The sequence below is a fragment of the Anolis carolinensis genome, chromosome 6 (assembly GCF_035594765.1).
Source record: "Anolis carolinensis isolate JA03-04 chromosome 6, rAnoCar3.1.pri, whole genome shotgun sequence".
In the NCBI taxonomy this organism is placed as follows: domain Eukaryota; kingdom Metazoa; phylum Chordata; class Lepidosauria; order Squamata; family Dactyloidae; genus Anolis; species Anolis carolinensis.
Window position 1 is genome coordinate 66268677 of NC_085846.1, and position 26974 is coordinate 66295650.

The following is a 26974-nucleotide window of genomic DNA, read 5'->3' on the forward strand; positions in this document are numbered from 1 at the left end:
GATTTCTTTAGCACAGTGTCTTCATTAAGGACAAGAACGTTGATGAATATTCTTCACATCTCTAATCTGAAACTTATCTGTTAGCTACGAAAGTAGACATTTTCAAGGCAATACCAGAAGCACTACTACGGAAAAACAAAATGAGAGAAAATGCCATGTTATCCTTGGGTGGAATGATTTATAGCATCTCGGTAAGCCAAAGTTTTGGGCACCTGCTGCCATGCAAACAAGTTGTCATTCCTGTTAGATGTGTTTTGTAGCTGCTGAAATGATGTGTAAGCTACACCAACTGCCTCTACATTCTGCTTCTTTCCTGTGGGTCAGAAAGAGGCCTATGTACCAATCTGAACAGAGTCTGCTTGTTCCCCAGCAATGGCATAGTGGAAATAAGTGGACTGGGTGCTTCTGTTGTGCCCCAGAAACATACCCAATCCATCCATGGAGCATGAATAACTTGATTCTCACAGCCGGAGAGGAAGGAAGAAGAAAGCCACCTTTACACCTATGTTGAACTTTAGCATGGAAACTGCTTTTCCACATGAAATAGTAAAGGTAAAGATTTTCCCCTGACATTAAGTCCAGTTGTGTTCGATTCTGGGGATTGGTGCTCATCTCCATTTCTAAACCAAAGAGCCGGTGTCCATAGACACCTCCAAGGTCATATGGCCAGCATGACTGCATGAAGCATCATTACCTTCCCGCTGGCGTGGTACCTATTGATCTACTCATATTTGCATGTTTTCAAAGTTAGGTTGACAGAAGCTGAGGCTAACAGCGGGAGCTCACCCCACCTCCTCAGATTCGAACTCCCGACCTTTCAGTCAGCAAGTTCAGCAGCTCAGCGGTTTAGCCCGCTGCGCCAACAGGGAGGAATAATGCCTGGCATGTCAAGACAAAGGCTTCGGCTTTGACACATAACTTGTGGATTATCCTTCAGCCATGAAGAACTATTCTATGTCTCTTTCCTGTGAAGAATTTCCTCTTGGAGCAAAGGAAATGGTGAAGCAGTAATAAGAGCAGCAGCAGCAAGAGGAACAACAACAACAACTAAAGTAGAGCCTTTTAAGTAGTTCCGTTCCCAATCCCAACAAAACCCTCCAACCAGTTAGTCGGAATATTCTCTCATTGTATCTGTGCAATTAATATCCTGTAAGCAATAAAGGAAGCAAATTTTTAAAAAGATTGTTGCTTTGCTCTGACACCTCTAGAGAAAGGTTATTGTGTATATATGTGTGTGTGTAATACCGTATATATGAAAGGAGTGTGTGTTTGAGCAAAAAAGGAGGTATACAGTAGAGGTACTGAAATGTGAATTGTTATCTTAGTTTTATCAGTTTTGAAACAAATCACCACATAACTATTTGTTGAGGTGTGCCACAATCTATCATCTTCTCCAGCCCAGAACAGTTTACTTCAGCCTTTCCCAGCTTCAAAAGAGGAATGGAAGCACAACAGATGATGTGCAGAAAAATTCCTCTGTAAGACTTGTGCATCCCCACATTAGATTTATCTTTTGTTTGTGATCATGGTAATCATTAGTGCTGCAAAAATATATAACAACAGTGCCCAAAGGCTGAGCTCATTATCAGGACTAGCCATAGAACAGACACAGTCAAAGACAGCTCCTGCCCCAAAGGGCTACCATTCACCAGGCTATCTCCAATGCCTGTCATCTAAGACAGACTGGTTTTATCACTACGAATTCTTCTCTCAGGCTTCCAATTTATATTTCCCAACCTCCCTTATTTCTACTGAATTATTGCTGTACAATCTGTGAACATTGCTCACCTTACTTCATATCACTGCTCTTGTAATTTTGGGAGGGACTGTTTAGAAGCCATTGCTTTTTTTTTTTTTAAACTATCCAAAAAGATATGCACATTGAATATATGAGTCTAGAAGAAAGAACAAAAACAAGAGCCAAGAAGCTTGCGACAGGATTGGGACACCCTGAATGTTTGAAAACCAGAATTCAAGGGGGAATTGGAAACATGGAATGAGAGAATTACAGATTATGTTATTAGAACATAGAGATGCCAATAGCATCCCAATAGAATATAAGAAAATTGGATTAAAATCAAGTCTTAGCTTTTCTCTACCAAATAACATCCTATTTTATGTATAGGGAGCAAAGTCTGTCCTTTACCAGTGAAAGATTCAAAGTCTGTTCAATAATCTTAACCTGTATATGTTGTTTCTGATAAAAAGGGATCTGCATACACCAGAATCTAGATTAAAAGACTCTTCCTTTCTCCAGAACAGCATGTTGTGTGACCTAATGCTCTAATTGTTCTACAAAACATTACAGGAAATAGTACAATTCCCTTAAGATCAATTTATGCCCCAAGTTCATATTGTGGTAGCACGTTTATTAAAACAGCCAAACAAGTAAATAAACTTTCAAAACCATCAAACACATTTTTTTTAAAAATTTGCAGAGGAAAGAAGTGATGATTTTGGAATCAGATAGTGTGTTTGTTGCCTTGAGCTGATTTAATAAGAAAGGGTCTGCAGAATATCACAGCAAGTTCATCAGACCATAGTCCCAATGACTCTGGGCTCACTGGGGAAAAGACAAGCGATAAAAAGAGCGCTATAATCTGGCCCTGCAAGATATATATCACTGTTGGTAGGAAAATAATAATACTTCCCTGAGCCAAAGGGATAAGGCAGTTGGAAAATCTGAACTGATATATTTGCCACTACCCTAGAGTACTGCTTCTTAAAGTGTGTGTCCCTAACCTAACTGGGGTCCTCATAGCTCAGTGGTTCCCAACCTATGGTCCATGGACCACCGGTGGTCCCCAAGAACTAAAATATGGTCCTCACTGTTACTACACCGTTGCAATGAGAGTGACTGGTCTTGCAAAACCATCTTATAGTTCTGAGACAATGGGGATGTCAAGAGAGGAGAGGCCAAATACCCATAAAAGGTGCAACAACAAGCCTCCTGACTGCTTCTCCTCCTCCCTTCCCCCGAGCGGAGCCGTTCCATGTGGTGCCTGGAAGCAGGGGCGCCTTGGTGTCTTCATTTTTGGGCCTGTTCTTGGGGTTATTTGGGGTGCTCATTCAGAAAATTGCATTGGGTAGAACATCAGCTCTAGATTATTAAATATGGTTTTCTGTGGACAAGCCGATGGTGACTACTGAATGGCATATGTTCTGTATCAGAAATTAAAGTTTATGCAGTGCAATTTTCTGAATCAGCACCCAAAATAACCGAACTGAATCTAAAGTTGACCAAAAACTGCTACATAACCATTCTGGAACTAATGTTGATTGGGCTAAAATAAAAAATCTTGATAATAACAGACTGCCAAAATTGTGCCTCTTAGAACAATCTAATGGCTTTAACCAAGACTCCTGGGCAGAACAACTATCAAGGTTTCTTTCCTCCTGTGGATTACAATTTACTTCATCAGATCAGAATAGGGATGCCGAAAAAAGGACAGTAATCCAAAGAATCCTAGATATTGAAGCCCAAAAAGACATAGCCACCCTGTCTAATACAAGATCTCTGAAGTGGTTAGGATGCTTTAAACGTAATTTCCAGAGGGCACTGTACCTAAAAGCAGATATCCCAAGACACCTAAGAATCACTTTCACTAGGGCAAGATTCGAACAAATGGAGTCCATGGAGAGACACGGCAGATTCAATCATATCCCGTATGAAGAAAGATTATGTATTTGTGGCAGCCCTGAAGTTGAAAATTTGAACCACATTTTGCACAACTGTAACCTATATAAAAAAGAAAGGAAACAATACTTATGGCCTTTTATTGGTAATAAAACAAGCTGGGCTAATGAGGCCAAAACTTCATTTCTGTTAGCCGGTTATAACCCCACTCTGACAACAAAAGTGGCCCTGTATTTGTTTAAAGCTGCCAAAAGGAGATCAGAGTACATAGATCAGATTGGGGTGCAGTGCAGCGGAGACGAGGATAGTTGATGCATAGATCTTTAGCTAAACTACAATGGCACCAAGCAGGCAGACACCTGTATATCTGTATTTTATTTTAAGTGAACCAGATGTATGTTGCATGTTGTTTTTGTATTGTCTGTCTTTGATAAGGCCAACTGGCTAATCAATAAAAATTGTTGTTGTTGGAACTAATGTTGGAGAGTGGTTCCTGGTCAAAGTGGTCTCTGGTCAAAGTGGTCCCTAGCCAAAGTGGTCTCTGGTCAAAAAAAGGTTGGGAACCACTGCCATAGCTCAATGTTGATGTCCTGAAAAATATGATAACAGTAAAAGGTTTCTGAAGGCCACCTACTGGCTGTTTTAGACATTTGCATAAATCTGTTGTGCAGTGTTTACATGGACTCTGCAGAAGATGCTTCAGCTGTACTTCATAAAAAGAAAGATCAGCCCCTTTAGGAAATTGTAAATGCTGATTTGTTATCAGTATATTTTTGATTTGTATACTTATTTTATATACCTATTTACCCGAGTTCATATAAATATTTCTCAGGCCAAAAAGGGCTGTGTAGTGAATCTCATCTATTAGGCCTGGGAACAGTGAGTGAGGCAGGCATCCATTTTGTTGAGGAATGCCAGGCAGCCATCTTGAGTGTGGTTAGAAAGGGGGAGGAGCTTAGAGAGAGACTCCTAGGATTGGCCAACCAGAGCAGATGGGAGGAGCCAAGTCTTAGAGTGCAGAGAGAGAAAAAAAGAGCTCCAGAGAGTTCTGTTTGAGGGTTTGAAGAGAGCAGTTTGGTTTTGGAGTTGGGAGAATGTGCGTGTGAGAGATAACTGAAAGCTGTGGAAAGTCAGGCAGTTTGGATCTCTTGGGGGAGATAACTCAAGGGATTGTCTCTCACTACTGGGCTGGTTAATAGAAGGACTCTAGGTTAGAGGTAATTAACAACCCAGGGGAACTCGTGTCTATTCTCAGCAAATAGAGCGAGGGTTTTTGTGACCAATAGATAGATTGGTTGGTTGGAACTGTTTGAAACTAAGTGAAGTAAATCTTAAACATACAACTAAGTTAAGCTGAAGAACGTCTGTAACCGATTACGCTTATGAATCTCTTGGAAGTAATCATTTACCTGTTTTTAAGAAAATAAATTGCTATTCTATTTTCAACTTTCAAGAGCCTCCACAGTGTATATTTTCCACCGAGAAGCCTTAATAAAAGTTCCAGCAATACAACAATAAAATACCACAGAAAAGCCTCATAGTGAACATCAGTTTGGGAGCCAGCGGTAGAAACAGTGTGGGCAGGGAATGGGAGAAGTTTGCCTCAGACACATTTAACAACAAAAATCCTAAAGACATTTTAGGTTGGTGGCAGCTACCAGTTTTAAAAGCAAATCTGTTATAATTAGTCTCTCAGCCTAGCCTCCCCGCTTTGCTCATTTCCTTTATATTGGTGGCAGCGGTGGGATATTATAAAAGATCCCCCCCCCCCCGCCTCAATTTTCATTTACTTATTTTATATACCTATTTACCTGAATTCATATAAACATTTCTCAGGCCAAAAGGGGCTGCAAGTGAAATAGTAAAGGAACCCTGTCCCAGATGTGATGTCTTGTTTGAGTGGAACAAATAATTAATAAGAAATTTACAAACACTTTTAAAAATAGCAAATTATGTTTGGTAGCACAATCTGGCATAGATTTCTAAACACAGATGCACCTCAATTAATGAACTAGATGTCATTTTAGGCATAATCTTATAAAAAAAATGGTAGCAGAGTCGACAACAACTTGGAAAGAATAGGTTCCTACACCACTTGTGAAGTCGCTTGCCCTGTGGTCAGAATCAGGCATCCAGCCACGAGATCTGTGAGAAAGGATCAATTGGGCTAGGAGTGCCTCATTCTGGCCTCAGATCTCACAACTTTACAAGTAGGGCTCTGTGATTGTCTTTAGAGTCCCAAAAGACTAAATTCCTTTTCAACAATAAAGGCCTCAATCTGTCTCACTCCCCCAATGTCACTCTGATCCAGACGGATACACTAGAAAAGCAACATTTTTTTCCTGGGAACTGCGGAGTACGAAGTGATTTTAAAATAATAATAATAATAATAATAATAATAATAATAATAATAATAATAATAATAATGGGTTAAATCCCAAAGTTCTATCGATGTTAAAGTGGTTGTATGTCATGTGTTTCTATGGCACCGGAATAGAGATAGGTATGGATTTTTTTCCTGCTGAAGACAATAGCTGTGTTTCCAGTTCTCTTTAACCATTCTCCCAATGCCAGTGCTGGTAGGGGCCCTTCCACACAGTCATATAATCCAGAATATAAAGGCAAAAAAATCCCATAATATCTGAGTCCGCATTACCACATATTCCAGTTTAAAGCAGATAATGTGGGATTTTATTCAGCTGTGTGGAAGGGGCCTTGGAGATATCTAGCTGAGTTCAAGGATGAAAGGGGGGAATCCAGGTGGGTATAAAATACTTCAGAGAAAGGAGGTCCACTGTTAGAGGCTTTGTTAACTGAGATATACCTGTATTTAACCCAGATTCTCCAGTATTGCTGAAATTAGACATGTCACAATTAGAATACACACAGTTACTGGTGACAGCAGAAAGATTTGAGCATTCATATTCCCAAAATTGACAGAACAATTGATTATAATTAACCACAAATAGCTAAATTGCCATACATCCATTTTTGTATTCTATGTATCTCCTATTATATTTTAATCAATTACAAAATTAAAGTACCAAGCCACAGAGGAGGGAGCCACACGAAACCTGTTTTGCTCACAGTGTGATGTAAGGCAAGACATTTTAATATTCTGCTGTTACTCCCGATTCTTATACAACTTGTCAGTTTCATTTTGTCGAAGATAAGCTAGGAGAAGTTGTCAGATACCTCTGGGATAGAAGATGAGGAAAGAATCAGCAAAATGTGGGTGGAGGAATTGGACTCTGAAAAGATTTTTCAAAAACCCAAGAGATAAGAAAATTGAGTGGGTGGGAGAAGGGAACAAGACTTGGGGCTTTTCCAGCTGTTTACCTGGAAATGACAGCCAACAAATGAAAAACAAAGTACTATAAAGCAAGACTTTTGAGCTTTTGGGCTGATTTGCTACTGCTTTTTTTCTAATTTGGCTTGGACAAAGGCTAACTGAAATCTGCACACAGACTTCTACAGCTGATATATTTAGTTTTCAGGTACCTAGCATGCTGATATCAGTGTGTAATATGAATCACTCTACTCTGACCAGGCGGTCATGAGTTCAAGGCCCGCACGGAGCCTATATTTGTCTTGTTTTTGTTCTATGTTAAAAGGCATTGAATGTTTGCCTATATGTGTAATGTGATCCGCCCTGAGTCCCCTTCGGGGTGAGAAGGGAGGCATATAAATGCTGTAAATAAATAAATAAATAAATAATATCCCACAAATTCACTAGAAAGTACAACGCCTTTGCCTATGTGACCATTACCTGTGATTTCACCCACTTCCAAAAAAACCCATTATCTCTAGGAATTTGCTAGGTCCTTCAGCTGATTCTATGGTACACTTCTGCTGGAAGTTACTGTACAGTTGACCTGTTCTTAGGTGAAGTAATGACTGACATATAATAACAATATTTATTATATTGATATATACAGTAACAACAATTATTCATTACTGAATATTCCAAATAAGCAAAGCAGTAGAGTAAGAGTATATACAGTAGAGTCTCAATTATCCAACATTCTGGATTATCCAACAAATTTTTATAGTCAATGTTTTCAATACATCGTGATATTTTGGTGCTAAATTCGTAAATACAATAATTACTACATAGCATTACTGAGTATTGAACCACTTTTTCTGTCAAATTTGTTGCATAACATGATGTTTTGGTGCTTAATTTGTAAAATCATAACCTAATTTGATGTTTAATAGGCTTTTCCTTAATGCCTCCTTATTATCCAACATATTCGCTTATCCAACATTCTGCTGGCCCGTTTATGTTGGATAAGTGAGACTCTACTGTATGTGTGTGTGTGTGTGTATACACACACACACACACAAAAATTAAAAAACACTTCCAGCAATCCAGATTTCCCTATATTTTTAATCATTATGATTGCTAAAGTTCAAAACACCCAGGGCACAACTTGCAGAGACAATGCCAAATTTATACAGATAAAATAAAGTATTTACGCATAACCTTGTACACATTATCAACATAGCCTGATTTCTCCTACTACATAGACAATTTGGTAACAAAATAGTTATCTAACAAGTGTATAAAATAGCATAGCACGTAAGAGGGATTTAAACAACCTAAAAACACTTGGTTTTATCTGACATTGAAACTGTGGTTAGTACCTGGATGGGTGACTACCAATGAATAACAAGTGATATAGACCATGGCATCTTAAACTTTTCTACTCGTGACCCCTTTCAGCCCACAAAATATTTACATGACCCCAAGTATATAGGTATATAACATAGGTATAAAAATGAAAAGGTCAGGCGGTCAGCTAGGCTACCTGATCATTCTTGCCATGAAAGGGAAACGCCTTGTTGGTATCAGTGTCTGGAAAAAGCAGTGCTACCTTTTTTTTTGTTTTTTTGTTTTTGGATTTAGTGTTTGTATGTGAACCTTCCACATTTGTGAGTTTGACTTTTGTGGTTTTGATTATTCATGGAATTGATTTAAATGTTCTCTACGTCCTCCAGTGCAATACTATGGTCAACTTCCAACAGAAGTGCTGGCAAACTTCGAGTGTTCTTTCGGATGCATTTGTTTTTACTCATAGTATTTCACTCTGGCAGGGGTTCTGTGCCCCTAATCCAAGTGAATGCGGAGGGCTGACAGAATACCATTGAACATTTTGCAAATAAACATTTCAATGTCCCTGCTCTACCATCTTCGCTTCATAGAAGCATAGGTGGACAATCAGAATGATGAGACAACAAAGAAAGGATACTTGATTAGGTAAATATGTGCATGCAATGTAGCAATAAAAAACCCCTTTATTAGATAGAAACCAATATAGCACACACAGTAGAAACACACCCCTGTGGCTATATGATGGGGGCTCCGTGTCACTTGCCAAGCTGGTTTCAGTATATGCTAAAACAGATATGTGTGTGACAGTAAAGGGATCATGTAAGAGCAGGATATCATGTAATGAATCTGGGATACAGCCCTTTTGTACAGGCAAAGTATAGTAAAATCCTTAAAAACTTCGATGTCTTATTTATTTTAAAGTTATATACATCTTTTGCGTTTACGTCCAACTTTGCTTTTGGACTTTTTTCTTAACTTTCGTTAGTAGTTGCTCCAAGTCTTTTTATTTTCTGTTCACAATAAGGTGTCATCTGTGTATCTTAATTGAAATGTCTTCGTCCAATTTTCACACCTCCTTCCCTCCATGTCTGTTACTACCTTTTGTACGATATATTCTGAGGATAAATAAAACAGATGACACAATGCTGCCTTGCCTAACATCCTTGCAAAATGGAAACCATTGCTTCTGTCTTGATAGCCTTTTGTCCATGATACAGAGTACAACAGAGCTACTATAAGAAATGATCCCTGGACTAATCTTCATCCTTAAGCCATTGGTTGCCATTCTCTAGCAAGTTTCCAGAAAGGAAAGAATTTTAACCTCATATAGTGACAATCTCTGGCAACAGGAAGGCAAAAAAATAAAATAAAAATGAGTGCCTCCTCCTATCAGTAGAGGTTAAGCAAATCTTTCACTGCAAAAATCATATTCAGTCAATTATCTAAGTCTATCTGTTAACTAATTTGGGAAGGTGCAAATTGCACTATATATAAGCATGCTGCTACAGCCCTCTAGTGGGGTCCTGTGCTTTATTCACAATCTCTGAAGTGAGACATTTCCTGACCAATTAAAAGTGAAAATGCGATGAGCATGACGGTGATTTTATAGAATAATTCATTACTGTAGATATCCACATATTCTATGTACAAGATTTGATCAGTTCATTGCAGTGTGGCTTACGCCTTAGTTGAGCTGAAACTATCTTAAATCTGAGTAGAAATAAGAAATTAATACCTCACTATTCAGAAGGACTGAGCGGAGAAACATGGGAAAGTATTGGAAAGAAAGCATGAAAAGTTACTTTTAAAAATTTATCAACATGTGTCATGGATCCAAGGTCCTCAAATTAGTTAATTGCAATCAACATTAAATTTTTAAAAGTAAGTAACAGCTTTCCCATTTCTTGTAATAACAAGAAAAGTAATTAGTAATTAGTTACTTTTGCTTTAAAAAAATCTAAATGCTATAAGCTGTTGGCCATTAGTAAAAAACATGCACTCTGTAACTCGGGAAAGCAATTTTAAGTAACTACCCTGTTTCCCCGAAAATAAGACAGGGTCTTATATTAATTTTTGCTCCCAAAGATGCACTAGGTCTTATTTTCAGGGGATGTCTTATTTTTCCATGAAGAAGAGCTCACATTTATTGTTGAACAACAAAATGAACATTTATTATATACTGTAAAGTAGTTGTCATCACAAACCAGCATAATCAGACAAACTGTGAATCCTATCAATAATTTATTGTTACTACCATTATTTACATGTACAACAATCTATGGTAACTCTTGCAGTTTAGGTTTCACAAGGTTTCCATGCTGATTTCTCTCTATTCTAGTTTCATTGTAGTCATGAATAATATAATATAATAATAATAATATGATAATATAATAGAATAATAAAATAATAATATAATGATATACAATATATTAATGGGATAATATAATAATAGGATATAATAATAACAGAATAGCATAATAATATAATAATAATAGGATAATATAATAGAATAATAGAATATAATATAATTATATAAAATATATTAATAGAATAATATAAAATGGAATATAATAATAATAACAGAATATGGTAATAATATAATATTAACATGATAATATAATATAATATAATAATAATAATAATAATAGAATAATAGTATAGAATACAATGATATAATATATATTAATAGGATAATATAATAATGGGATATAATAATAACAGAACATGAGGCTAATAATATGGTAATAAGAATAATATAAAATAATAAGTTTCATGGCATAGGATAGGAATAAGAATGGGAGGAGAATCCCAATGCGTCCTGTACCTTTAAGAAGCAGAAGGAGCAGGAAAGGGTGTTGAAGCCCTCTTCCTTCCCTCCCACCCTCCCTTGCCCTGGCACCAGGAGCCAATCAGAAGCCTCTGGGATGAAGGGAACATGGCCAGGACGGAGCCTTGTCTCTGAAGAAAGAAAGAAATGGAAGCAGCGCAGACGGAAGGTTTTTTGAGCCGTGGCTGGGGGACAGGCAGGAGGCACAGAAAGCAAGCACTCTCTCTCCCTCCTTCCCTCCAGTGCGTATGAATGCTGCTTCTGCCCTGCAGCCATGCTTTCCAATGGAACTCTCCTGCAGCCTGGAAGGTCCCATTCTTAGTTGCTAGGTCTTACTTTCAGGGGAGGCCTTATATTTGGCAATCCCCCCAAACCCCTACTAGGTCTTATTCTTTGGGGAGGTCTTATTTTAGGGGAAACACGGTAGATATCTGTAACTAGTCACTTACAAACACTGAGACTTGAGTGATACAAAAAGAGGGATATTTCAGGTAGGATTTCAATTTATGTGACCTCCTTCTCCAAAGGATCAAGTCTAGTTTCCTTAAAAGGAAAGATGGAGAATTACAGTTCTTGTTGAACTATAACTTAACTCTTGGCTATCTAGGCTAAAGCTGATGAGAACGGCACTCCAACAGCATCTGAAAGGTCATACATTCCCCACCTCAACTGTAAAGGAAGAGACAATAGCTTATAACCACATGCAAGTAGTTTACTATAAATAAGGCACAACTTATCACTCAGTTGTTGCTGAACTCCAACCTCAGCCAGCATGGGAAATGGCCGATGGCAGTTATGGTTAAATAACATTGAGCGAACCACAGATTACAAATCCTGTGTGTGTGTGTGTGACATAGAATCAATAGATAAAGATTTTCCTGCACTGTGGTTGCAGTTAGGGGACGACTGGTATGAACTATTTTCCATCTACAACCTCATTAGAAAATATAAAACTAGCATGGTGATGGTAGGAATCCTACTCTCATTCAACATTTCTCATTTTTACATAGCTCGCAATGAATTTAAATAATGTAACTAGGAGAACATTTGTTTATAAGTAACTTAATTAATTTCCCTTTAAATGAAGCACAAAAAAGTGATCTAAAATAACCTGGGTAAATTTATACATAGGTCAATGCTGGAAATGTCCCATGCTCCCCACTATTTTGGACACTTGAAATGAATCAGAATGGTTGCAGTCATTTTTAATAGGGGTTTAGTGTATAAGCTTCAAGAAGCTTGGTTGCCTTTCTGCAAGCCCCACGGCCCTTGCAAAAAGATCACAGGAAGTCCCTATGAAAAATGGCCACTGATGTTCTGCTCCAACTCACCTACTCAAAGTGGCAAGTGAACTAACCTCTTTGGGTTCCCCTACATTGCTGCTGAACACTTTTTGGTCCAAAAAGGTAGGTGAGAAAGGAAGGAAAGAAGGTGGGCTGTCTTTTTTTCTCAGTCACTGCCTGATTTTGATGGGGAAGTTCTGGTTCCGTCTGCTACTATTAAAAGCCTTGGGGTTGTGTTGGACTCATCGCTGACAATGGAGGCTCAGATCACTGCCATAAGTAAGCAGGCCTTTTTTCATCTTCGCCAGGCAAGGAAATTGGCACCCTACCTCTCGACAGAAGCATTGGGGCCGGGCTGTGGCGCAGCTGTTGAGCAGCTGCCTTAAATAACTCTGACCATGAGGTCATGAGTTCGAGGCCAGCCCGTGGCGGGGTGAGCACCCGTCAATTAAAAATAAAAAATAGCCCCTGCTCGTTGCTGACCTAGCAACCCGAAAGATAGTTGCATCTATCAAGTAGGAGATAAGGTACCACTTATAAAGTGGGGAGGCAAGATTAACTAATTTACGACCTGGAATGAGGAAGTGCCGTCAGTGTGGATGATGAAGCAGCTGCTCCCCCCTGTGGCCAGAATCGAACATCCCCTTAGAAGAAGGTTAACTTGCCTCTGAGTGTGTCTCTCAGTCTCTGTTTGATGTGTTTATGGGCAGTGAATGTTTGCCTTATGTGTGTTATAATGTGATCCGCCCTGAGTCCCCTTCGGGGTGAGAAGGGCGGAATATAAATACTGTAAATAAATAAATAAATAAATAAATTGGCAATGATAATCCATGCAACAGTCACCACTAGGTTGGATTATTGTAACGCCTTATATGCCGGCCTTCCGAAGACAAAAACCCAGAAGATCCGAATGGTCCAATATGCGGTGGCCAGGCTGCTAGCGGGATCATCTATAAGATCCCATATTACACCAATTCTGAAACAACTGCATTGGCTACCAATAGAACATCGGATACAAGATACTGATCCTGACATTTAGAGCTCGAAATGGCCAAGGACCATTATATCTCAGGGACCGCCTCATTCCTTTTTTTCCATCAGTGGTCACCTCGATCCTCCCAGGAAAATCTCCTAACTGGGCCCTAGGGAGGTACGCCTGGAAGCTACAAGGCGTAGAGCCTTTTCGACCTATGCTCCAATTCTGCTCATTGCCTCCATATGTTAGAGCAATGTCAGAGTTGCGACCTTTTGTAAAAGCGCTCAAGACTTGGCTGTTTGGTTGTGCATTTAAGTAAATCAGATCTAATTTGCCAAATAGTTACTGTTGAATGTTTTTATGTTGAATGTTTTTATATTGTGGAATGATATTTGAAATTGTAAGTCGCTTGGAGCACTCTGGTGGAGAGCGACTAATTAAGAAATAAAGTGAAGTGAAGTGATCTGGACAATGGAGGGGTAATGGGGTGAGAGCACTGCTTCCATGCTCCGCCATGTCAGGACAGATTTGCCTCTGCCTCTATTAGGGACCCAACCTTTACGCTGGGGGCAAGTTGTCAATGCATTTTCCAAAAAAAAAAAAAAATTGTTATATGCTCCAAAGTGTTATCCACGGCTTATCCACCGGTCAAAGCAAAATCTATAATTTTGGCCCTCAGACCTGCCCTTGACTTATATATAAGGTGGACATATACACGAGTAATAGCCTTATCCATTCGTGCTAATAAAGGACATTATCACAAAGAAAGCATATGCTGATTGAAATTTGATACTGTAGTTCACAGCTCATAAACCATCACCATCCCTATACAAATTACACTTGTTGTAAATTTATAATGCTATTCATACAAAAACATTACATTTTAATAGTCTGAAGGAATGACAGCAGTGGGTGCATGTATAAATGTTTAACTAGCATGTCCTTCATAATTCAAAAATGTTTAGGCTTCATCTTTGAAAATGTGAATTGCAACATTGACTAAACCTAAAAAAGTCAATTACTGTGAAATACACTGAAAGCACAACCCAATTTCCAGTGCTATTTTTAAACATCTCTTGCAAATCATAGTTTCACAATAGATGTCTTTTCAAAATCATGAATTCATAGAGCGCTAGGCAGTTGTATGTTGCTCTTTCTTTTTAACTTTCTACTGCTTTCCATTATAGTCATACAGTATATGTCAAAGTGGCAGTCCTCTTCTGTAAGCATAATCAAGTTTTCAGTAGTTACCAGTGAAATGCTGAGATACGTACGTGCAAATCTTGAACTGCCATCCAATGAGAACTCGGAAATAGAACAAAATCTTTAAAGTCTTCTTTGAAAATAGGAGACTTCATTTTTACAAACATACTTGTGTTTTCGCCACCTTTTGATTACTATATACCAGGCATGGGCAAATTTTTTTTGCCTTGGGGCTGCATTACGGGCCCAGCCAGGAGAGCCGGGCCAAGAGAGAGGGGGGTCGGGCACATGCTGGGTGGGATGTGTCCGGGAGGGGGGTCCAGGAGAGGGCGGAGGCAGGAAGAGGCAGGGCAGGACTCGTCATCCTCCGGTTGTTCTCCCAGCATAAGGACAGGGCTGCCCATCCCATCCATATGCTGGGAGGAAGATGGGACACTTGGTGACTGCCCCAATCCTCCTTCCCATCCTCCTCTCTGATCCTTGAGCTGTCCTATTGGCACTTTGCCGTGAGGGCGAGACAGGTGGTAGCTGCGTGTGCTCCAGAGGGCTCTCAGCCACCATGAGTCTTCCTTGAGCCATCCTCCCAGCATAAGGATGGGGTCGCTCACACTTTCCTTATGCCAGGAGGAGATTGACACACAGTGGCTGAGAGCACTCCAGAGGGTTCCCAGCTGTTATGTGCCTTCCTCCCCATCTTTTTGACATAAGGACGTGGCAGGCCATCATGTCTTTATGCCAATGATAATAATAATAACTTTATTCTTATACCCCGCCCCATCTCCCCGATGGGACTCGGGGTGGCTTACATGGGGCCAAGCCCAGAAACAACAATATAAAAGCAAAACAATCAAACCGATCAATCAGCAATAAAACATCAACAACAATAAAAAGGTCATAAAAATGCACATACAAAAATAAAATGATAAAATCATGAGTTGAATTCAAGGATCTGGGCCAAGGTGCAAAATATGTCAGTCATCAGGGAGGTGTGATTACCCAGCTGTCATAGTCATTAAAGTGCCAATTATAATACTGGGGAAGGCATACATGAGGGTCTATTGCTGAGTAGGCAAACAGGTCGATCCTACAGGGATCAGTCGTCAAAGGCCTTTTGGAAGAGCCAGGTTTTCAGGCTCCTCCGAAAGGAGAGGAGGATAGGGGCCTGCCTGATCTCCCTGGGGAGCGAATTCCAGAGCCGGGGGGCCACGACGGAGAAGGCCCTCTCCCTCATCCCCACCAACCGCGACTGCGAGGGTGGTGGAAGCGAGAGGAGGGCCTCCCCTAACGAGCGAAGAGATTGTGCGGGTTCATAGGGGGAAATGCGGTCTCGAAGGTAGGTGGGTCCCAAACCGTTTAGGGCTTTGTAGGTAATGACCTGCACCTTGAATTGGGCTCAGAAAATAAACGGCAGCCAATGGAGCTCCTTAAACAGTGGCGTTGAACGCGCCCTGTAATTTGCTCCAGTTAGAAACATGACTGCCGAGTGTTGTACTAATTGTAATTTCTGGGCTGTCTTCAAAGGCAGCCCCACGTAGAGTGCATTGCAATAATCCAGTCTAGAGGTAACTAAGGCATGGACCACCATGGTCAGATCTGACTTCTCGAAGTATGGTCGCAGCTGGCACACAAGTTTTAATTGTGCAAAGGCCCTCCCGGCATCGGTTGACACCTGGGCCTCAAGTGTCAGCCCCGAGTCCAGGAGGACCCCCAAGCTGCGGACCTGCGCCTTCAGGGGGAGTGCGATCCCATTAAGCACAGGTTGCCACCCAATACCCTGATCAGATGTACGACTGACCTGAAGGACCTCTGTCTTGTCAGGATTAAGTCTCAGCCTGTTCGCCCTCATCCTTATGCCAAGAGGACAGGAAAAATGAGGAGGGCCTGAAGTAAGGGCCAAGGCCGCATCTTTCCCCCCAGGACTTAGTTTGCACATGTCTGCTATATACACAGGGGTGTAGCTAAGGGGGGGGGGGGTTAGGGGTTTAGGGGTTTAACCCCCCCCTGAAAATTTTCAGGTTTTAAAAAACCTCATGAATTTTAACTGGTTAACCAAATCCCCATGAGTGTCCACTGAAGTTGATCTGTCTAGAGTGTCCACTGAAGTTTATCGATGGAGCTTGATTTCTAAATTATTTTGTGTTATGCAACTACTCTTCATGATTCACTAAAAAAAAGTTTCAACCCCTCCCCCTCCCACCCCACATTTTTTTTCTGGCTATGGCCCTGAATATACAGTATACTTGAACTACTTACTGTACATAGTTATTGTCACTCTATCTCAGAAAGTATATTATTGAGCTTGAAAAGATACAAAAAGGGCAGCCAAAATTACCAACGTTCTGGAGGCAGTCATAGGTTGGAAGTTCCAACTTGGAACCACCCTTTTCACTTCCTTTTGGATAACCAGAAAGATTTCTCATCTGCCATGATATCGTTTCTCCTTACCTACTTTTTTCCTCTCACCTCGTATTGTTTCTATAAAGTGGAAGTTGGAAACACAGGCACATAACACCCATTACTGGGAACTTCCCTGCCTGTCTCCTACTTCCCATCTAGACATATGGAGTATAGAACAACTATACTCTTAACAACTGGAAAACAATAAGAGGACTAACAGTCTCGTTACATAACCGATCAAAATGTCTGCTTCAGAAATCATGTTTGAACAAGTAGGGGTGATCTGGTACATCCTTACACATGAATTTGCCATGGAGGAATTACAAAAGGCTCCTTTGTTGTTATTATATACCTTCCAGTAGACACTAATTATAGTGATCCTATCCTAGGGTTTAATGGCAAGATTTGTTCATAGGAGGTTTGTCATTGTTTCCTCTTAGGCAGAGGGTGACATCCTAAAGATCAACCAGAAGACATTGAAACAGCAGCTTCTCCCAGTCTGGTTCAAGGCTGTAGATGTTTTACTAGGTATTAATAAATCATCAGTGAAGTTTTGAATAATTATTGTGTGCCATTGTAAGATTTGTGCCCGGGTTGCAACTTTAGGAATAATCCAGCCAACTGTATGGAAGCAATATAGGTAGCTAGACAAATGTGCCAACCTTTCTTGCTGTTGATATGAAGAACACATGTTTGGTCCCTAGAATACAACATCTAGAAAGAGATGAATCCCATTCCCTTTTCTTCAGGTGCTTGTAATAGAGAACTATATGTTATAAAAGAGCTTATAAAAGACTTAAGGTTGCTAAGCAACTCTATAATGATAAAGTCTTCTATAGCACGTCATTAGAATATGTTCATAATGACTGCACAAAAAGCCTAGATGTCAACAGCAAAAAGATAGATTTTAGTGATATTAATATTGATATTAATACTAATAACATCATTAGCCCCTAAACATTTTGCTTACATTCTATTTGAAATAAGTATCAATATATCTCAATTTTGATTTAATTTTCATTCTGAAGCAGCTTTCTGAACAATATAGATTTCACAAGGGGTTTCAACTACCCTGATTGCTAGGAGACTAACTCTGCTAAACAGCAGTTATCTTAAAATTTCCTGATGTTCCTTCCAGAAAATTTACTATTTGAAAAAAACACAGGAAGGAACAAGGAAATAGGCAATCCTAGACTTCAAGCTAACCAATAAGCTACAGTGATTTGGCTGTGGAACCAATTGCTTGATCTCCATCTTCACTATCTTCAAAAATGGGCTGATAAGGACAGGCCTGGACCTAATGGTGCATGAGGCCCCTTCCAACTCTACGATTTTAGGTCAATGGCAAGATCTTTTGAGATCTCTTCAAAGCATAAATGGAGTCACAAGGCAGGGAAAATAGAACAGATAAAGAACAAATACACTGCTAGGGAGGTGATGAACATTAAGATGCAAACAGCAATCTGCCCCATTTCCTTTCTTCAATCTACCACCCCTGCTCTGCTGTCAATCGTGTCATCGTGGGAGGAAAAAAGGCAATGTTATCAGTTATTTTCCATGTTGACCTAACAGCAATTAGAAGAAGGGATTTTTGAATGGGAAAATAGCATAGGATGGGGAAGATTAAGTTCTTTCCTCCCAAAATAAAGTCTTCAACCAATCTCTGCCCTCCTCCTTTCATAGAATCCTTTAAATGTTTAAAAAGATGACACAATACAGGTCAATTGAACCATATCTTCTTTGGTGCTTTGTCACATACCTCAGGGATACACATTATTTAAGGTTCTGTTGATAAGGTCCAACAAACTTTATTTTGAAAAGGAATAAGATACTGTGAGGGTGTAGTAACTTACAAAGGAGAACTGAATGTTTAGTAAAAGAAATATATGCACAAATAAAACTGCAATCCAACAGCTCAAAACTATTGTAAAGCAGTGCTTCATAACAGAACTAGCAATGTTTTTACCATTTTACCAGTACCATATTTGTACCCATTGGCTACAATTTTGTCTTTCTTTCCCAAAGGTTCTCCATAGATTACTAACAGATGGCTTGGGAATCAACAGTGGTCCAGAAACCACCACTTTGAGTAGCACTACCCTTAAGCATCGGACCTATTATGAATTTTTACGAATGTCTTTGAAATTACATTGCTTTCTACTCCCAACAAAAAGTATCAACAAGGTAGAGCTCTGTAATGATTTTTAAATAAAAAAACAAACTAGGTTGTGATGGTAAGCTTGGGAAATGGGCCAAATTGTGCTGGCCTGGTTAACTTTGTTCAAGTATGATATTCCCGTAACTATATGGGAGAGAGAAATGACTCTCCTTGAGCATGCTAGTGCCCATTTTGCAATCTGAAATGTGAGAACTAAAAGACACAAAGTGACAGATAGCCTTGAGCAAATACACATTACAAGAAGTCAAAGGCATAGCTAGTGAACCTGCCCAAAAGCCTAGATAATAACCCTATGAGATTATATGATTATAAGGATATTATCCAGCGGAAACAACAGGCTTTTGTAGCATCCTAAAACCAAGCATAGAGTCCATAGGCATGATATAAGAGCCCATATGAGAGCCCATGTGTTATCAAATGCATCTACTAGAATACCTATCAGAACTCATTCCACAGTGTATCTTGTTAGCCTTCTAAATGCCAAAGGATTCTCCTTCAACACAGTAACACGTCAATTCATATGGATTTTATATGGCAGAATTAGACGGAATTCTGTATTAACTGCAAGGTCTGCAGTGAGATTCATACCTGCTATAAACTTGCACAGCCTAGGGTATAAATGTCAGGAAAGGTACTATGGTTCTGTCTGTTTGTTTTGCATCTGCTCTACTATGTATCCAGTAGGCTTGCTCAAATAATTCGATTTCCCCGTTACCCGTTATTAATTCGTTATTTTCGTTTGTTTTGAAGCAATATACGACCTTGATTGTCCACACGTCTGGATATCGCGGTTTAGAATCGCGAGAGGCCGTTTTTTCTTATTTCTTCGTTTTTTTCGTTAGGAAAAAAAGCTTTTGCAAATCACCCAAACTCCTTTCCTTTTGCCCCTCAGCAAAAGGGGCATCACGGGCTCAGCCAATGGGAGGGGGCGAGGGGGAAGGAGGCCGAGGAGGAGGAGGAAGACGGAGGGGGGAAATGGCCGCCGCCGCCGCCTCGCCTCAGCTCAGGCCTGGAGAGACAGAGAGGGGCCCGGCGGTGAGGAGGAAGAGGCCCGGGATGCGAGGGGGTGTGGGCCAGGCCCGTCCTCGGCTGCTCCCGGGGAGGGAGGGAGGGAGGACTACGACTCCCAGGGGCCCAGATTCGCACCCTCCCTCCCCCCAATACAGGTCTCCAGTCCATACCACGCTACATGAACTTGAATGGATACTGTGGTTGTGTTGTCGAAAGCTTTCATGGCCGGGATCACACTGTTGTGGTATGTATTCCGGGCTCTATGGCCATGTGCCAGAAGCATTCTCTCCTGACGTTTCACCCACATCTGTGGCAGACATAGAGGTTTTGACGTCTGTGCGAAGCTAGGCAAGTGGGGTTTATATATCTGTGGAAGGTCCAGGGTGGGAGAAAGAACTCTTGTCTGTGGGAGGCAAGTGTGAATGTTGCAATTGGTCACCTTGATTAGCATTGAATAGCCTTGCAGCTTCAAAGCCTGGCTGCTTCCTACCTGGGGGAATCCTTTGTTGGGAGGTATTAGCTGGCCCTGATTGTTTCCTGTCTGGAATTCCCATTTTCTGGGTGTTTCTGGGAAGGTAATGGCACTCCATGTAGTCATGCCGGCCACATGACCTTGGAGGTGTCTATGGACAACACTGGCTCTTGGGCTTAGAAATGGAGATGAGCACCAACCCCCAGAGTCAGACATGACTGAACTTAACGTCAAGGGATACCTTTACCTTTACCTTTACCTATACACACACACACACACACACATAAGCAGGGACTATACACAGTATATATCACACACACACCAATTTAACAAAGTTTCAGCCACAAAAACAAAGTTTCTGAAGTAGAACAATGACTTTCACAGTAAAGACAACCCAATTTAACAGGAAATAAGACTTTCAAACCAGGAACAGATTTCTGCAATTATTAAAAAATGGTTTATTATAAAAGCTATGAAAATTCTCCAAAAATCGGAGGATAAGGGAAACGTTCCAAATTTTGGTGAGCTATCAGTGTTAAATGTGTTCTACCACTGTACCAAGTTTGAAGAAGATCACTCAAAAAATGAGGGTGGGAGAGTCCTGTAAAGTCCTCTCCCTCTGTGCTGTTTTTGGGAATTGCGCATGCGCGTCCGCCATTAACGAATTAATTTTGAAAATAACGAATTTTCGTTAATTTCGAAAATTTTTGGGGGCCAAATTCGGAAATACCATCAGAAACGAAAAGCTGCCCCCCTCTAGTTTTGAAACGAGTTTAGAATCAAATTTTTCATGGATCGATCAAGCCTAGTATCCAGTCATAACTCCCACATATCCTGCAGAATGCTTACATGTCTGTCTTCATTACAGCTGAAATGACAAATTCTGAGAACATGTATTACTGTTGTAGAAGAACTTTACTGCACTTGATATTGTAGGGGACGAGCTAATTACCTGAAAATCCAGCTGCACTATCTTCCCGAGAGACACAGAGGTGAGATGTACAATAAGATTTATCACAAGTGTGTATATCATATGATTTGCCATGTATTCTCATCCAATCTGCTTCTGAGAAACTAATTTGCTACTTATAGCAGAGAAGTGCGAGAGGAATGAAAAGCCATTACATTTCAGTAAGTTTCTACTGACAGCCTGAATTTTGTTGTGTGATTTTGTTGATTGTTAATATGTGTCATAACCTCCTTATCATTAGTGCTTTTCCCTTTTTTTTAATGAGAATCATCAATAACCTGTAGTTCTGCAAAGCAACAAAATTACCAGAGTCAAAAATCAAAGCAATTTTCCTTGCAGGAAAGAAAAAATCCTCTATGACACAAGAAATAATAACATTCATCTCACATTGTGTTTTGCTTTACCACGAATATTCTCTGTCTTGTGCATACGGAATACAAGCTAACATGCACTTTAGTACCCCAAATGAGCAATCTGATTTGCTCAAGCACACATGTGGATTGCTGCACTGGTTGAGAATTGGACCAGATTACCATTGGGATTCCTTCTAACTTCAGAATTGCATGATTTAGTTCCCAAGAACAACAAAGGGCAAACATGATCCATCTTCCACCACCCTTCTGAAGATGGCTATCATTTTCACTCTTCTTTCCCAGGCTAAACCCATCCATCTACCTCACAATTTCTCACAGGGGATCTTTTCTAGGCCCTTCACTATCATATACACTTTCTTCTGGGCATGGTCCAATTTGCTAATCTCTTTGTGTGACACAAAACTTTATACAGTGGTCTGAGGTCTCACCAATGGAAAAAGTGATATTATTTGTTTCCTTGACACTAGCCTCCTTTTGATGATAATGTAAAATTACATTAACTGTTTCTGTTTTGTTTGTTTACCACTCCATTGCATTGTTGTCTTCTTTTTACGTCAGGATCTATGAAGACCCTCAGATTCTTTTCATACATACCACGGCTGAAGGAACTGTCATCATCCTTTGATATCGACAAAAATATACTGTTGTGCATATTAAGCTATTTACTATTTTTATGAATTATCTTTTGATTTATGTTTCATGTCATTTGAAAACAAATAAAATGCCATCCATAGGAAAACGGCTGCCTTGGTATTAAATAGGATTATACTTTGTATTAGCGGAGTTCACCCCCCAAAGGTTATCTAATTTGCATATTGCAATATGCAAATAAGGTAATAGGCATATTTCATAAAAAACTAGAATTCTGGAAATGAGTTAACTTACCAATCTCTTAATAACTCTCAGCAAAAGTTTCTGATCTTTCACTTCGGTTTTCAGGTGCAGTACTTCAACGAAGCTGTCCAAGTTTTCAGGAGACATACTATCCATGTTGTCCCCACCATACAGTTGAACTAACAATGATAAACACTGTGATGCATTTTCATATATTTCAGTGTCTTCACTGGGAAGCTAAAAATAAAACAAGGAAACACAGTCGTTAACATTGCAGAATTCAGTGTGATGGCTTTTTGGATTCGGTAACAGGCACTTTACTTAATCTCATCAGATGCTTGATCTCATTTTCTCTTGGTAAAAAGAGGCAATGCATGTTGCAAAGTTTTTAGAAAGAGGCTCTGTCAAACGGTGAAATAAGTGTCATAAAATGTGTTTTTGTCAACTACATATTTTGCATGTAGCACAAATTGTATTGTGACTTGCTCACTGGCAAACAAAAGAGGGGTAACATATAAATAGTAATAGTTCTTAAAAAAGCGCACATGATGCATCAGTCTTCCGAATATTGGCATGGAAGACTGTCAGGAAATGACTGCCTTGAGTTCCACAATAGAAGAAAGATGGAATATAAATGTTAATTAGTGCACTTGAGAGACTGACAGACATCGTGGTGTGCTGGTTTGGATGTTGGACTATGATTGTGGAAATACCTCAACTCAACCCTGGAAATCCACTGTATGACATTGGGTCAAAAAAAGGTAGGGAACCACTGTTTTAGATATATATGTTCTTTTTTCCCAAACTAAACTAACTAAATAAAATCAAGAATCCCCAATAACACTACTTATATTTATTGAAAATAGAGTAGAGTCTGGCTTATCCAATGTTCTATATGATCCAACGCAATCTGACTTTTAGTAGTCAATGTTTTTGTAGTCAATGTTTTTAATATATTGCAATGCTTGGGTGCTAAATTCGTAAATACGAGGGTTGAATGAAAAGTAATGCCTCCACCTTCGTAACTCCTCAACAGATGGCAGTACTGGTATGCGGCAGGTACTGGTTTGTTCAGTAGACTCTCCTCTACAGTTCCATTTGGTGGGAAGCCTTAGCATTGAACGGCTATGTTGTTAAAGTGCGAAGTATGGAAACCTGCGCAGACGGTCAGTCAATGTGACTTAAGCAACATGCAGTCATTGAATTCTTGACAGCAGAAGGTGTCATGCCAAAGGAGATTAATCAGAGAATGCAAGCTGTTTATGGTGATTGTGTTGATGTGAGTACTCTGTGTCGTTGGGCGAGTAAGTTTAAAGATGTTCAGGTGGGAACATCTGACTTGCGTAGCAAACAGAGTTGGACGTCCTGTGACAGCAACCATCGAGTTTCACAAGCAAAAAGTTGACAGATTGATTCAGGACAATCGTCGTATCACTCAGAGAGAATTTTTAAGCATAATCGGCATTTCACAAGAACGTGTGGGTCACATTATTGCTTTGCTTGGCTATCGGAAGATCTGTGCACAATGGGTACTGTGAGACGTTGGTTGCAGAAACAGAGTGCCGACTTCTTCCGTGACGGCTTCAGAAAACTTGTTCATTGTTGGCAGAAATGTATCCAATTGTCTGGTGATTATGTGGAAAAGCGAATTGTGGTAGTTAAAGAGCACATTCTAAGGATAATTTCTGCATTTGATTTATTAAAATATTCCCATCCAAACCCAAGTAATGAAGATGGAGACATTACTTTTCATTCAACCTTCGAACTATATAATGTTACCATGTATTGAACTGCTTTTTCTGTCGATTTGTTGTAAAACATGATGTTTTGGTGCTTAATTTGTAAAATCATAATGTAATTTGGTGTTTAATAGGCTTTTCCTTAATCCCTCCTTATTATCCAATATTTTCGCTTATCTAACGTTCTGCCGACCTGTTTATGTTGGATAAGTGAGACTGTATTGTATAGTAAATTTCTGTATCATTCCCCTGAATATTCTTGGCATTCCACTGTTTATACATTTTCATTTTCTACATCTGTGCCTATGAAAATACTGCAGAGATTGTGTTTAAACTGAATGTACTTTATTGTGCTAGACTAAGACTATTAGAACTTCAGCATGTCTACACCATCCACGAATCTTAGAAAACAAACTCATTTGCATAATGTGTACAAAATGCAGAATTGATATTTTGTTTCAATAAAGAATTTCACTTGTTTATTTTTTACTGTATACCTGCTGCATGTAAACAATGCCCTCACCAACTGGTTCATTAGGAAGTAACACAAAAAAAGATAAGTAAAATAGGCAAAGGGATATGATGAAGTAAAACAGCACAAGTCTCTAAAAAGACAGGAATGATGCAAGGGAGTTCAAGTGATAAATATGAGGATTAAAAACACATGTAGAAGGAAGCAATTCACTCTACATGCACTTTGAAACTAACCTTTACTCAACAAAAGACACGGTTATGGGATGGCAAATGCACTTGACTTATAAATGCAAGATTACATTTGCCAAAAGAACAATTCTAGAGGACATGTAGACATCTCATGGAGCACTGCTTAAGACAATATTATGCTACTGTCATATTTATATAGTTTCAGGTGAATAAGAGCCTTTTGTCTTGGCCTCGCTACTAGCACAGCATTGAAGAACTGCAAGAAATGTATATGATTTCTGCAAAATAGCAGATTTAACACCAGCGGAGCTGCTAGAACATCTAAAACCCAGAGGGAAGCCTGTTTCAGCACATTAATGAGATCGCACACAAAGAGGGTTTATTATGACAAGAGATAGATGTTCATTATGTAAGAGATATGATAACAGAACAAGCTGAAATAGATGGGATGCAGAGAGTTATAAGCAAGATCAAATATTAAGAAGAATGTAAAATCAAACTTCATTAGTAGTATAACCTGTGAACTTTTATTACATTACTACTTGAATAATATATGTTCATATCTGTATTGTTATGCCCTACCATGGGATTTTTGATTCATGTTAAGTATGCACTGAATGCTAAAAGCATATGCATTATCTTGAATTGCACACTGACTCCACACATCAGCTGCTTGGAGAAAGAAAGATAAATGAATTTTGAAGTTAATGAAGATATTCTAAATAGGGTAGCACATTCTGACTTTACACTTGTGTCAAGAAACCCAAAGGCCACTGGGTGGCTATATCCCTTGCCTTACAAGGAGAACATATCAGAACAAGAGATAAACTAGACTGTGTCCAGAAGGGGCAGCTGTAGGGATTGTGCTTTCCATTTTGTTATTGTTGTATGCCATCAAGTCATTCAAATCTATGGCAACACTAAGACAACCTTTTCATAGGGCAGTGGTTCTCAACCTGTGGGTCACCAGATGTTTTGGCCTTCAACTCCCAGAAATCCTAACAGTTGGTAAACTGGCTGGGATTTCTGAGAATTGTAGACCAAAACACCTGAGGACCCAAAGGTTGAGAACTATTGCCATAGAAGTTTCTCAACAAAATGTGTCCAGAAGGGGATGCCATTGTCTTACTTCTTAGTGTGACTTTCTCATGGTCATCCAGTGGGTTTTCCATTGCCAAATGAGATTCAAGCCCTGATCTCCCATAATCCTAGCCCAACATCCAAAGCACACCGCCTCTCCCTTCCAATATTAGTATCTAGTAGAACTAAGATCAATCTAGTCCTCTATCTCACCTTTTTGCTGTCATTTGCTTTCAAGCTATTTCCCATCTTATCACACATTTTCTTGACAAATTGTCTTCAGTGGGTGTTCCTTTCGCATCCCTCTTGCCACCTCTGAGGACCACCTCTGAGAGCAATAGAGTGACTTGCCCAAGGTCAACTCATGGATTTATATGGCTAAATAGGGATTCAAACCCTGATCCCCAGAGTCTCCAGAGTCATAGTCCATTACTCAATTACACCACACTGCCCCTTCTCCCCCTTTATCTCATTTCATATTGACATTACCACTGCTTTTCAGTCTACAGGCAACCCTCAAGATACGAACAAGATAGATTCTGTAGGTTTGTTCTTAGATTGAATTTGTTTGTAAGTTGGAACAGTTTCAGAAGATTTCACCTCTGCGATAATTGGATTTTGAAAAAATTGGCTTGCTGTGAAAACAAGGATTGGTGAAAAAGCTTCAGTTCAGATACTTTTTCCCCATGATAACTCTTTCAGGACTGAATTTCC

At 39.6% G+C, this 26974-nt stretch overlaps 1 protein-coding gene and 1 long non-coding RNA gene across 9 annotated transcripts in view; one reads left to right on the forward strand and one right to left on the reverse strand.

Moving 5' to 3' along the window:
- LOC103279596 (uncharacterized) overlaps positions 1 to 24997 on the forward strand; it is a 34077-nt gene extending 9080 nt beyond the window's left edge. For 2 of the 4 annotated variants that reach the window (XR_506884.3, XR_010007187.1), the window contains exons 2-3: positions 21469 to 21592; positions 22503 to 24997. This is a non-coding gene — a long non-coding RNA (uncharacterized LOC103279596). The remainder of the gene's footprint in view (positions 1 to 21468; positions 21593 to 22502) is intronic. The other 2 variants (XR_506883.3, XR_010007185.1) reach the window with 1 other exon arrangement.
- Positions 1 to 26974, reverse strand: part of ulk4 (unc-51 like kinase 4) — a 266746-nt gene that overhangs the window by 60613 nt on the left and 179159 nt on the right. For all 5 annotated transcript variants that reach the window (XM_062984172.1, XM_062984171.1, XM_062984173.1 and 2 more), the window contains one exon: positions 22830 to 23015. In XM_062984172.1, coding sequence (XP_062840242.1) covers positions 22830 to 23015 — 186 coding nt within the window. The remainder of the gene's footprint in view (positions 1 to 22829; positions 23016 to 26974) is intronic.